At 39.7% G+C, this 13,730-nt stretch overlaps 1 protein-coding gene across 2 annotated transcripts in view; it reads left to right on the top strand.

Annotated features, from left to right (window-relative positions):
• LOC111255615 (carbonic anhydrase-related protein 10-like) overlaps nt 1-13,730 on the top strand; it is a 123,919-nt gene that overhangs the window by 92,996 nt on the left and 17,193 nt on the right. For both annotated transcript variants that reach the window (XM_022817762.2, XM_022817761.2), the window contains one exon: nt 11,784-11,952. In XM_022817762.2, the coding sequence (XP_022673497.1) occupies nt 11,784-11,952 (169 nt within the window). The remainder of the gene's footprint in view (nt 1-11,783; nt 11,953-13,730) is intronic.

Below are 13,730 nucleotides of genomic sequence, written 5' to 3'. Positions count from 1 at the left end.
GCATATTTTTTTTTTTTAAATAAAGAGATACTTAGATGATTTAGTAAGTTTGCTCACTGTATTAGGAACGGAAAATAATTGCATTGGAAAAACGTATTATAGTATCCAGCGATAAATTGTCTTGGTAACATTCACATGTTAATAAAATATGAGAAAATGGGATTTTTCACACACACACACACACATAACAAGGACCATATAAGTACTAGTTAATCTAAAGGGCTCTTTCACTGGTCTTCTGTGTTTTTTTAGTACGTCGCACAAAGCAAAACAAAGCGATTCTTCAGGTCCTGCTCACAGTTGCATGCCGATGACGATAAAAAAAAAACTTACATCGATTTTCAATTGATAAGCTGCATATTCTCAAATCATGTATTCGTCGATCCCGAAATTTATTCATTTGTGTATAGCAAAACGAAGTTTTTAGCGAGGACTCAATGTACGGGCGTATTATCGGAGGGGCAATAAAACTTAAGAATCACGCTTTTTAGCTACTTCAGTAATCAGTTCTTTCTTAAATATTCGAAGCTCGACAAATCAGCGTATCTGCTTAAAAGAAGCATAAATAGATGAGCTGACAATACGTAAACGTTATAAATAATAAAAATCGGAACTTCTTTATCGACGGGGCCTGTATCTATACGTGCGCCAGTAATAGCCACTGTTGTAGACCCAGGGAAATAAAGATTTTTTTTTAATTTACTGACTGTATTAATGTGTCTAATCTCTGCATCTATAGATATAATACGCGTTGCCAAATAGTACAAGTTTGTACTTACTGATATACTTTCGATATACCAGACCGTTGCCGTAAGCATTCCTTTTCTATGGCTTGTAATATAAAAGGGAAAAGGTGACGCATGTATTTATATATTATCAAAGAGCTCCTTAGAAGTTTGTTTGAGCATGTGTTTTCCCAACCATTGGCCTATAGTTTAATGTTTCCATTTTTGGTATATTTTTATGATAAATAGGGTTCATATATTGGTATTGCAAAAGATTATATTAAATTGGGTCTGGATCTAGTTCGTTCAGAGTAAACTTTTATCAAAGCCGTAGTTAAAATCATTATTGTGTGCACTGCTATATATATATATATATTGATATTCTAATCTCAGTAGCGTATTGTATATTGGTCTTGCATTACTTATAAAAAAATAATACGACTGGGTAACTTGCGGGTATTCTTATAACTTACTTGTATTATAGTACCAATTTACCATTTTCTATTTTATATCTAATAGACTCTGCCGGAAACTGCATTATAATTCCAATTTTCGCAGAAACATCCGCCTAGGAATACCACACATAATTTACTGCACAATGTACTAAACAGGAATTAGCACATTGATCAAAGTATCTCGTGAGAGTTTAGGCTATACTACGTTTGGGCGCCTGAGTCGTCATGATTATTACCAGTATCATCGCCTCATCGTATAGAACTAACGCTACCTAAAATGAAATTTTCAAGTCTGTCCAATCGTCTACACAGCACGCGAAGGACACAAATGCCGTGGAGCTGCGTTTGCAACCGTGGCAATCACCAACATGCTACTTATTCTTATTATATTCTTATATTATATTATATATTCTAGTGTGACGAAGGATATGAAGCATCGACTGAAAGCCATATCTTAATTTCAAAGACAAATATGTCTCTCACACTGAAGACCAACTACAAATGTCCCCCTTTTTTTTTTTTTTTTTCGTTTTTTGTAGTCATTGACAACCCCAGTGCAGATTTTAAAAAACTGTAGCAACCAATTTCAAATATTTCTTTAAATAATGTTTTTCATTGTGTGAGTCTTCGGAATCACCTTTGCTTTGGTGTAAGCCACTAGGAATCGTGTTGGGAGAAGCGTAGCGGAGTTGAGATGAGTCAATACGAATCGCTATTTATGATTAGGTGCTCAAAATGCTGACTGCTGATTTTAATCCTTAGATTCGACGTTGCTTCTATGTAAGTTTAAGATGCATCCATTAAACAATCGTACGTATTACACCATGTACTATAGACGTGACATATAGCACTAGATTTTTTCGCCTACAGCAGATTGTGGCAAGCTGCAGTGTGCTTTAAGATCAGCGAAAAAAATCTAAAAAAGTACCCGGTAAACCGCTATAGGAATATATAATTTAGCGCAGATAAGGCAAGCTTAAGAAGGCTTTTTTAGCCTGTGGGGTCAACATAATTCACTACGTGCGTGCCGAAACGATTTTATGGGCCAAGTAGCGCGGCTACCGAAATTCAGAATACTATGCGGCGCCCTATCCTGATGGTTAGAAAGATAGAATGATAAGCCAGGATCGCGTGCTTCATAATTTGGCAGAGCTATGTCTATGACATCGGACGTTTTCTTGAATCCAAACTGTTATCTGAAATGATTAACAGGCTTATCCAGTGATATGATGCACTCAAACTGGACCAAGCTCATTCCTCTTTCAGCAGCGTCCTACCTACTCGGTTTTTGGTCGCCGTGTGGCTCTAACTCCTTACTGATTTTATTCGCAAGGACTAACATTTTAAGGGCATGCGGGCTTGTTGTACATATGTAGGCTTTTCTAACAGCCTTATATGTGGGTGTAGTGATGTGCAAATTGCAAAAAAAAAGGTTTTTTTTTTAAAGAAATTCCTTCTGTACCCTGAGTGGAAGAAGCAGCGGTCTGCCTGTCGCTGCCTCTTTACAAAAATGACTTGACAGCCACCCCGACTAAGTTCTAACCACGGGCTGGAAACGACAAATACGATCCAGATCAACTTTAGGTATGTAAGTACAATTGCACCTAATTTCACACAAAAACTGTTAGATACGGGCAAAATAAGTATTTACATGGATTATGATTGAAATTAGTGAAGTGGTACTTATGAACAAAGACATACGATAACGGGTTCTAGCCTTTTGCTGATGTGGTCGCACAGCGCATCGCGACACTGTTACGTTACAAGCTTGAATTTTGAAATTCTTAAAGGAAAAGTATACCATCCTTTTCCACATATTGTAGTTTGAATGTATACATATGATGTATACATTCATCAATATGTATCAAGCCGCTGCTCCGTAAAACGATTCATTTGGTGTTTATAGATCGCAGGAGTTTACTAAAAAGAATAGGCTGCGAAAATCAGAAGTATGTTTCTGTTGTATGTTGGTAAAAACGGTCTCACTACATTTATAGTTAACTATTTCGGCCGTAATTTTCGTACGATATGTATATACATGTACGGCTTTCATAATCAAAAACAAGTGTTAGCGTCCGCGGGTATATCTTTAGCAGCTCGTAAAGATTCGGCGAAATACAAGTTTCAACACCGGATTGCAATCGATTTCAATAACATATACCTATGAGTACGAAGGGTAACACAATTTGAATTTCTATCTAGACGGCCAATGCTTCTTCATAATCAAGTGATATTAACAATCATTCGTATGTAAGCATCGGCGAAAACTACTGAACTGTAATTCAATTTTAAAGCCGCTTCAGGATGAGGACAGTTTAAAGATAAGACTATTCCAGCTGACTAACTATATTGGGCGTTAGGTGGCACTTTCAAACCCATGGTTTAACTGTACAATGATGCGCAAGATGCCATGACAACCAATCAGGTCTTTCTCGAAACGAGGATAGCAGAGGGGTTTGGAGGGCTTTTCTTCTAATCTTGTTCCTTTATTGCTCCTCAGAAGACTCCGATGACGGGCGGCTCCAGCAGCCGCCGCCCAATGCCTTCAGCATTTTATGCTCGAACGGTAGCACGCTGCTGCGGCGGCAACTGCGGTGGTGCCTTGAGCGAATGAGGGATATGGATAAGGGCTTCAGAAGGAAGACGGTTGTTGGAGATAAACATTTCGAATTACTCACATTGAAGTATAATCCCTTTCCCTTATTTCCCCGCATGGCATTCACACGCGCGTTTCGTTCGTCGGAGCTTGGTTGTTGCAGCAACCAAGAGTGAACGTGAGTTAGGGAGTGCAAGACAAAAGGAAAATGGCGGGGGGGGGGGGGGGTTGAAACGGCGAGCGGCCGAGTGGATGGGTGTATGGATGATCGGTGTATGAACACTCGACATATGTAAACACACTTATCGTGATGGTGGTCGTTGGGGGCTCGAATGTGGAGCGAACCAAGAGAGGATTCCCCTGCTGCTGTTACCGTCTGGCACAATGGCGGGGAGCCGTTAGTGTCGTTGTAGTAAGGTTACTGTTATAGTAAAAAAAGCTTAAGTCGTCTCCGCCTCAAAATAGGGATTAGAACTCAATTTGGTCCTTCTCTTCTTCCATCAATATTAGGCGCCGCCAATAGACGACTGAAAACTACGAAAACGACAACAACGGCGATGATAATGATACTGTTATTCTGCCGCGGTCATCAAAAGTTAGGAAGGGTTCTTCTTTCTTGTAGTGGGCTCTTGCTAGTGGACCGTCCTTTGTAGTAATACTACCATACCTGCTTAGATAGCAAAATGTGGCAGATTCGGGCCGCGGGCAGACGTTCAATAAAGGACAAGTAAGGCGAAGAAAAGGTGCCGACAAGGAGCAGCATAGGCAGATAGGCAGACGCGTACCACACTATACGAGTGCCATTCGGTTTTTTGCTTCGGCTTAGGCTTCGGTCGTCGCAGGCCGTTTGTCCTCGCCTAGGTCGGTCTGTTTACACCAGAACGCTGGCAGATAGCGTTGAATGGGACCACCAATAGCAGCAGCAGCAGCATCAACGGCGTCAGGGAACCAAACAGATTTTTCTCCTTTTCTTTCTATTCGGCTGTTTGAAACCTCTACCGCCTCTTCATTCCTTGCCCTTCCTTATCCTGTGTTTCTAGAGCCGCTCCCGTTGCTTAAAGCTTCCGCCTGTTGACTAGAACTCGTAGCGACTTATGCCATGCCTTTCGATTTCTCTTCGAGGCCAAGAAGACGAGGCGTCCTAAAACCTGTCAGGCGTTATGCAGATATTGAATATACGTTGAGAGTTCGATGTTGCTGATATGGCCGGTGTTGTTGTTACCGATATCGTCCTTGCTGTTATTGTTGTTGTTGTTTCAGCTGTTGTTAATATTATTCATCGTCTCCGTCGTCGCCTATCAGACTGAGTGAACCAAATATTTTTGGCACGGGTATATTGTTGGTAGCGACGCGAGGCACAACGAAGGATACGGGTAAATAAACGCATGATATATAACGCGTTGCTCGGCTTTCCCGAAAACTGTAGTCCATTGTAAGGTTTCAGCCTTGCCACGGCTATTATGGCGGCAAGCTGCTGTAACAAGCCCCGTTAGCGGCCGGCCGGCGGGCCGGCCAGCTGATCAAAAATAAAGATATTGTTCTCACGCCATGATTTCGTTTGCACATCGCTAGGCATAAGGTAAAAGGGCACAATTATTCCGACCTTGGTTTATGAAAAGTCGATGAAGTCACGAAAAGCAATGATACTAAGATTTGAGTCATTTTCCTATTCTAAAGTTGTTGAGATTTTGAAAAACAAATGGTGATCTATGGAAGCAATATCTGTGTTGTAGGGTGGATGACAGAGATCCTCCCACTGGATATTATGCATTTTACCACCGTGTTACTTTCTATATAAGGCTAACCGCTGTCGTGCAATAAAAATGGCTTTCCTATTTTTACTAATGTTACTATTTCGGAATTGTTCATCATTTTTGTCAGTTGTTAGCAGTACGCTTTAACTGTAATCGACGAACCAAAACTGATGACGCCGTCCGTACTGGATAACAATTGCAGACGATAAGCTCTTGCCCCGTCACAAGTACTCTAGGACGATGTCCCGCCGGTTCAGTTGTATATGCCGATAATCGTCTGCATTCATCGTAGAGAATCAAACTTTTATCACAAGTCACAGCTTGGTGCACGAGCAGCAAACTGCTGTAACGTTGAAGCGAAAAGAAATAAGCACCTTTATATTATTATTTTTTCCTCATTTAAATCATGAAAAACTCGCTAATCTATTTTTCCCTTACAAATTGGACCGAAATGAACCCAAACCTGAATGCTGAGTACGTCTAGCGCATTCGGAATGGATCGGCTTCCACGACAACTTTTCATTGCTCAACTTCAGAAGTCATTTCCCACGTGACTCATTTACGAGTTCAAAATTTATTTTTTGAGATTTTTCAAACTAACGGCTCACGGTGTTTCTAGCTGTCTTTGCCACCGTATTTCTAAGATTAATCTCGTATTGGTAAACCACTGGTATTTTTTTTATTTTACCTGGATCACGACAATTTGTCAAGCTAAAAACTCGATTCACGATATCCGTACAAGTACATCCGAGTACGAGTGCGCTTCGAACGCAAAAAATATATTTTTCAATGTCGCACCGTTACAAAAACAGCGTCATCCTGAAATATTAAATTATGTTATTACCTAATATACTATGTTATTATAGTAATAATTCACAGGTCAGGACTTAAAAAACGATTAAACACCAAGGATTAACTATACTCGTGTAAATTTCTCACAATAATAATAAGCTGGGAGTATCTTGAATAGATGTTTACAACCCGCAGGAACAATATTGTATTGCATATATCTAGCTATGTTTATATATTATCTTCTTGTACAGGACAAATCAAAACAATATCTGAAACCTGTGGATGAGACCTGGCATAGCTTCACGGTAGCAGTAGCACAACAACAACAACGACATGACAACATCAGCTTTGTCCGATGCGATTTTTCACACGCACACACACACACACACACACACACACACACACACACACACACACACACACACACACACACACACTTCACTGTAGTGGCAATATTTTCTTGTTGTTAATCTATATTTTCCTGGAAAAAAAAAAGCTAATTTTTTCACGTATGTCCTTTTTGCCAACTGTTTAGACAATAGAGCCTAAATGTTCAGCAGTAAAATTAGGTCAGGTCATCAAAGAAGGCAAATTTTTGTAAAACATTACTTTTCACATTTCGCTAGAAAAATACGCTTATCTGCCATTTTTCCATGACTCTAATGTTTCAACTATTTCATCAACCGTATAGAGAATTCAAAAGCGCAATGCCTAAATGGGCGAAACATCTACTTTTCGAAATTTGAGAATCATATTAATCAGGTTCATTGGAAATATCTCAAGGCACATCTAAAAGATTTGTTATTTTCATCGAGTATTGAATAAATTAATGTTAAACAGAAAGGCCAAATACATCTGCGACGAGAAAGATGACCAAGATGCAATCTATCTATGGCAAGAATATAACGTAGTAAGCAGTATTGGCCCTATTGGGTTGGCAGGAATCGCGTCGTTGTCGCTTTCCTAATTGGAAGTAAATAGTATATCATCATTAGCCGCACAAGACGGACGTCCTAGATATTTTCTAATTTTTTTGAGCCACTCCTGAAGTGAGCCAATATCTATCTCTGTGCTGTGTGCGGAAATGACCTGATCGCTAAAAGCGACCTAATAGTCTTTGCTTAAAAAATTGCGCAACACAACTCAACGTACAGAAATTCGAATGTGAAATTTTTCAGTATTCTGAACCTGCCAAATTTTACAATTTTATCCATTCCCTACAGATAAGCGAAGACATTACAAGCTGAAGGGATCTCGAAGCCCGTTTAAACAAATGTTTCGAAACGAAACCCACCGAAAATTTCAATTGACGACAGCTTATCGGTAACACGGTTTGAAAGGCTTATCTCATTTTTTTTTTTTTTTTATTAAGGAATTGTCTCAGCACTTAAGGGGACTTTATTTTACAAAAAATCAGGACACGGATCTGCACATGCTAGGGACATCTGCTACTCGCTGAGCAAGTACTATTAAGCATAGTAAATTTCAAATGACATCCTATATCATCTATATGATGGCTTCATGTGTTCCTGGAACAATCCACTTAGAATTCATAGGGCTATTCAGGACCTACCAATTTTTGCATCATCTCACTGCTGCTATTTTCGGGTTAGTTATCAAACCAACGACTGAATTTGTGGGCAGCGAAAGGCATGATACAGATCGCAAGGTTGCCTATATTTAACACCGACGCAAGAATCATTCATAAAACTCCTGTACTCGGCGTAGGTGATGGTATAGCGCTTCACTATATGTATGTTACACAGTGGAACCCACTCTTTATTCACCATCCCCCCTTTTGATAGAGTTCTGTGTGGCTTTTTTTTTTTTTCGATGCTACTTTACCAAGCTTTTTCTGAATGCTTGAGTTGCTGATGTTGAAAAAGAAGGCTTTTGATCGGTTTAAATGCTCTAGATTCTTCACTATAAGGTCATCCCGACAACTTTGAGGTCAAGAAGTCGCAGATCGGTCAAAGAGGGACAATCTGTGAAAGCTAAGTATTGAAGACAGTGAAATCAAGATCCTTCTATAACATGGTGGAAGAAACTTTGGCCGTTATACGAGATCGGCAACTCTAAATAAGTCCGCTAACATTTGTCAGCAGTCGGCCGTAAAGTTATAGCGTGTTACGAACTGCAACCTTAGCACCTCTCATGAACCTCATTGCTTCGATTTTGATTAGGCTGACGGTCAGTCCCGATTCCGAGACGACAGAATGTTACCTAATTAAGGTCTGCTGCACGTGAAAGCAACTGCTCCTGTGTAACTAAATCCTCTGCATAGAGGAAAACCTTATCCAAAATTCTGGGCCCATATAATCCACAGATCCTTGAGCAAAGCTGAAAAAAGGCTCAAAGGGATTTTTAAAAAAAAAATGATTATATCAAGTAGAAAGATCATATAGATGTAACTCATCCGTCAAACGACCAGCGCCTTTCGCGTTGCAATTTGTGTAAAGGAATAGGTGTCTGCTTATGGCGTACTACCTAAGAAATCGTCAGGACCATGCCAAATGATTCCCGATCTGTTTGACATTTTGTACTGCGCATGATCAATCACGAGAGATTCGTGAGTTCTTTTGCGTAAGGTTGAGTATTTGATTTTATCACAGTGTCTATGCGCTCCAAACGCCAAACAATTATATAGCACGCTTAACGAACCTGCAATCACAGTAATCATCATTACAATTTCGAACCATTCGAGATAGTAAACAGTAAGAATAAACCCATTGACTTCCCTGCAAGATGTTTATCAATAACCTTCACCGAAAACTTTCGCCAATGATGAGTTGTGATCGATGCCGTTATGTAAGCGTTGTTCTTGACGGGCCAGGTAATTGTCATATCTGTGTTGCGTGCCGTAGCATTCCTTTCTTGCCAAATTTCTAAGCGCCTACACAAATTACTGCTAGGCGTCGACAGATATTGAGATGCTTATTCGTCCCTGACAAACCGCGTGCCATCTAGCCTGAAGGCACTACGTTTTCTGCTAGAAATTTTGAAACCCGACTTCGAAGTCTCAGACTTCCCTTATATAATCTTGGACCAGATTGAGAGAAGGAAAAATTCGTTAACATTTCAAAAACAGTCGCGTACAGAAACGTATAGCTACAGCAATGACTCTGCTTTTTTTTTTGTTGGAAAATTATGTTTCGACACGTTACTATGGCGTTTCGTGTTTCGTTGCACGCAACCCTATATTGCTTACAAAGACTACACAGCCACAGAGAAAGAGGGAGAAACTCGCTCGACAAGACTCTCGTTGCTAGGATGAAGTTACTGAAAGTAGCTGGTTTCACAATCCTTTAGAGGTTAGCCAAAAGCTCGGGCCTGGTACCCACCTTACACACACATATTTCTTGTTTAGAGTTTAGCGTGCATAACGAGCTAGACTGTGTTCCCGTACTTTCAGTAGCGCCAAAAAAGGACTTAGTGAACTCGGTTCTTTTTTTGTAGGAACAATCATAGGTACACTTTGAACCTTTTTTAAGCAGGTTCCCTACAAGCAAGTCGAACCAGACCGAAGACGAAAGTACCTCTGCGTTCTCGGTGTCATCTCATCAATTGACTTATCCACAACAGGATGAGCCTGCTTGAAAGCCAATTGAGCAAGCAACCCAATATTGCTGGTTCTCCTGCCGCTGCTTCCGGGCGGTCCTAGGGGTGCTAATAGCAGGAACGAGTTTTCTGCAGCAACGCGCTTGAGTCTTATACTGCTATTGATGTGCATGTGATTTTGTAACTGTATTATTATTAGTATGTACAGAAGCGAATTTGGTGGACGTTAAAAGTAAATAACTTAAGTCTCGAAAGTCAACGTTCAGAGGTTAACTGTTCTTCCTTGAAGACCAAAGCGCTGCGGAAATTCATTGAAGATTAATGAAGACGTTAGGCAGGGAGGCTTTAAGCAAAAGTACGGTACGTGACCGGTGTAAGCGTTTCAAGAACGTAAATTGGCCGGTTAAAGACCAGCGTGGAAGTGACCAGATGTCGAAACCCAAAGGACAAGAGCGCAATCGAAAAGGTTTTCTATGAACGCCGAGCTTGACTGTCTAAAGGCTTTGCCGGCCACAACGTGTTATATAATTATAAATCAAACGCTGAAAATGCAAAAACTTAAAATACGGAATTGAATTCGTTGGAATATATACGAGATATTGGCACAGATTTAGTTAGGTGTATGGTCGCCATAGGCCATGAAAGGTTCAATTTCAATCATTAGCACGAGAAAAATTAGGCAAGGAAATGGGTTCGACGACAGTAGCGAGCAGAGTATTTGCTGAAAATGAAACAATAAATACCATCCTCTATCTGGAGTTTTCCAAAAGGCTCATGACCACTGGCATGGCAGTCGAAAGCACGCAGTCTACTTATTTACCCCAGACCATAGCTTAATTACTTTTTGAATAAAGAAGAAATGCCCGAGGTTGATTTCAACCTGTTTATTTTCCCGATCTATACCCGCGCGATTACGTACGTAAGAGCTGCCAAAAGTCACGCACTTATCGGGTGATTGAAAATATTAAATTATCGAAAAAGCATTGACCGCTGGGTCACTTTAAGGCCATATATCTAACGTAACATGAGTCGCATCGGGCCGGCGTTGGTGTCATTTTGCGAGTTGGTACTGTTAAAAAGCCAATATTGAGTCTTTATTGAGTCTCTTAAAGACGAACAAAATTTGCCTTTTAATTATTTTATGACTGAAGTACGGAGAAGTCGAAAATGCCCAGAGAAATGGTTTTGTCGTTATCGTTATGGAAATTTCGATGAGAAAGGTGCCCTTCGTGGTAGTTAACCAAATAGAGGAGAAGTTGCTAAAATGATTGCTAAAGCTGAACAAAGCTAAAGATCAATTACTGAAGATAGTTAAACTATTTGGAGACAGCTGGCTACATATTGGCTGCCATAGGCAAGATAAGTGACTCTAAAGAAACAAAAGGAAATCCAGCCATTTCTAATACAATTGATCATGGTGATGATCATAGACGACAGTAATATAAAAATGGTCAACACTTTTTCGGCAACCCAATATATATACGTAAACTGTATCATATATACGAAATTATTTTTAAATAATTAGCGTCTAATTTTAATAATTAATAAGCACACGTACTACTATAAAGGAGTTTTTATGTTGAAATTATTAGAAAATCAGGGCTGATGCAGCCGTATGAATGAATATTCACGCTAAATACTGTTCAATGAACTTAGTAGTTGAAATTGTTTTAAACGTAAAGTTAAAACAAGTATCAGACAACTAGACTGTGTATGATCATATTATCCTCTCTTCTTAGTGCTTGGTACAACAGTTAACATTGAGAGATAATTAGGAAATCTAAGTTGTTATCCGCGCAAAAAAATTAAAATTATTTACAAAAATCAAATGCAGCTAGCGATGCATTTTCATTTGAAGTGCATAAAATATCACATTATTAATCTTCTGCATTTTCCCTTTCAGCTTCAGCTTTTCGGTTTTAACAGTGACCTATATGCGAACGTGTCGGAAGCTCTCGAACTGCGTGAAAGTAGCGCATTGGTGGCTATTTCGATTCTGGTCCAATTGGCTGAAACGCCCTCACCAGAGCTTCGCGTACTGACTTCACCGCTGCGAAAAATTGTATATCGAGGTATGTTTTTACAGATTAGGTGTACTCAGTAGAATTCACTTTGGCGTCTAGCCCAACGTTGTTGCTGTAGAATAGGCAAATGTAACTCAGTTGTCGTTGTTTGATCATGTTAGTCATAATATTTTACGCAAAAGTATCTGAATTAAAGTACTCGATATAAAGAGTATCGGCGCTAATTTTTGGAGTGTTTAGTCATTTGTCATTGTCCAAACGCTGAATGGGCTAGCAAAAAAAAAAAAAGAAAAAAAAAAGTTTTCGTCGTACAGGTCTCTCCGTATTGTTGAATACCTTTCCGGAATAGATTGCTTAGAGCTTTAATTTTTCAGCCTGCTAACTGGTAATTGAATACCCGAAGATCCGGTTGTTAATTACGGCACGTCCGTGACATAACTGAAAACCGTCGGGATAGATTTTTAAAGAGATGAGTTATTTGTAGCAGGCTACCACAGAAGAAGGTATTTTTCAACCCATACACTCAGAGGAATAAACGGAAGTTTCGTGTACGAGGTCTGTGATATATTTTGATGTGAATACGCCCGTGGTAATAATTCTTAAGGAAAATGGAACCGCGTCAAATTTTCCTAAGCAGGCTCGTGTAATAAACACCATCAGCATTCTCTGGATCGGTTGACTCGATAGCTCAAACACTGTGCTCTAACTGACTGGCTATTAAATGACTTAGTTTGAGAACGGCAGAACGTGGTATCGTCTACATCTAACAGTAACTGTCTTTAATTTTCGCAAAAATATTTACCTTCCTTGCCATTGGGAATGAATCGGTTTTTTTTCTCTTGGACGAAACTCTGTCACTTAGCGGGATGACATTAAGTTCTATTTTACAATGTACATACGTAAAGTACCAGGACCCTCGCTCCGTCTAACATCAGTTTGGCTTAAGGAAACCAAGCAGAGCTACGGTTAGAGTTCTATCGCATTTGCGGAACGTTAAATTGTCGCCCGCCCCTGTTTCGGCAAAATGATTTGTTGACGCGTGCAAAGATTTTCGACTGTATGAGAATTACCTTTGCCGGTTGTTGTCCACTGCACCGGACTTTCAAAGAACTCAACGAGGGGACGATCCGATCGGAAAGCCTTTCTAACCGTGCGGCGACCAAATAACGAACTGTAATCCACTGACACTTCTTGGTTCGGGACACTGCTATGTGTCTAGGTTTAGCCTGAATTTCAAAACTAATTTTTGTCCTTAATTTGTCTATTAAAATATATGTTATCCTTTTCTCATTTAATACGCTATATAATTCGGTCTCTTCTAGGAAAATTCTCCTAGAGTCTTATCAGGAGGCAAAAACGTCTCGTTGGAAAGCAAATAGCTTAAGCTATATAACACCTTGCCTTTCAGCTGACTACATCGCTCGAAACATCTGGACTCTTTATTTGGATTAGTTATTATATACTGGACAAAAGGTGTAATTATATATCTTCTTGCAAACAACAGATGTACACACACCAGGATTTGCATGACATCAGCCGACCTGAAAATAAGAGGAATTTACCTATTACGTATTCCGAAGACTGTGATCCTGGTCGAAGTCTTCCGATAACTTCGCTTGCTCGAAGGCGGAAGCTTTACACTATGTGCCTTTCGCGGCAATACTGAGATAACGTCTATTTTATGTTTTCAAATAGAAAGTTAATGTCATGCCAATCGAGTTTGCACATACTTTGAATACGTGGGACGCGAACGTTACCTTAAGCTACCACCCGTGCTAAGGTTTGTTTCAACGCGATTTGATTACTTATTAATAATATACAATTTA

The sequence above is a fragment of the Varroa destructor genome, unplaced genomic scaffold, assembly GCF_002443255.2.
Source record: "Varroa destructor unplaced genomic scaffold, Vdes_3.0 BEIS01000001.1, whole genome shotgun sequence".
NCBI lineage: Eukaryota > Metazoa > Arthropoda > Arachnida > Mesostigmata > Varroidae > Varroa > Varroa destructor.
Note: the sequence above shows the minus strand (reverse complement) of the source record. Positions and strands in the feature narration are given on the sequence as shown.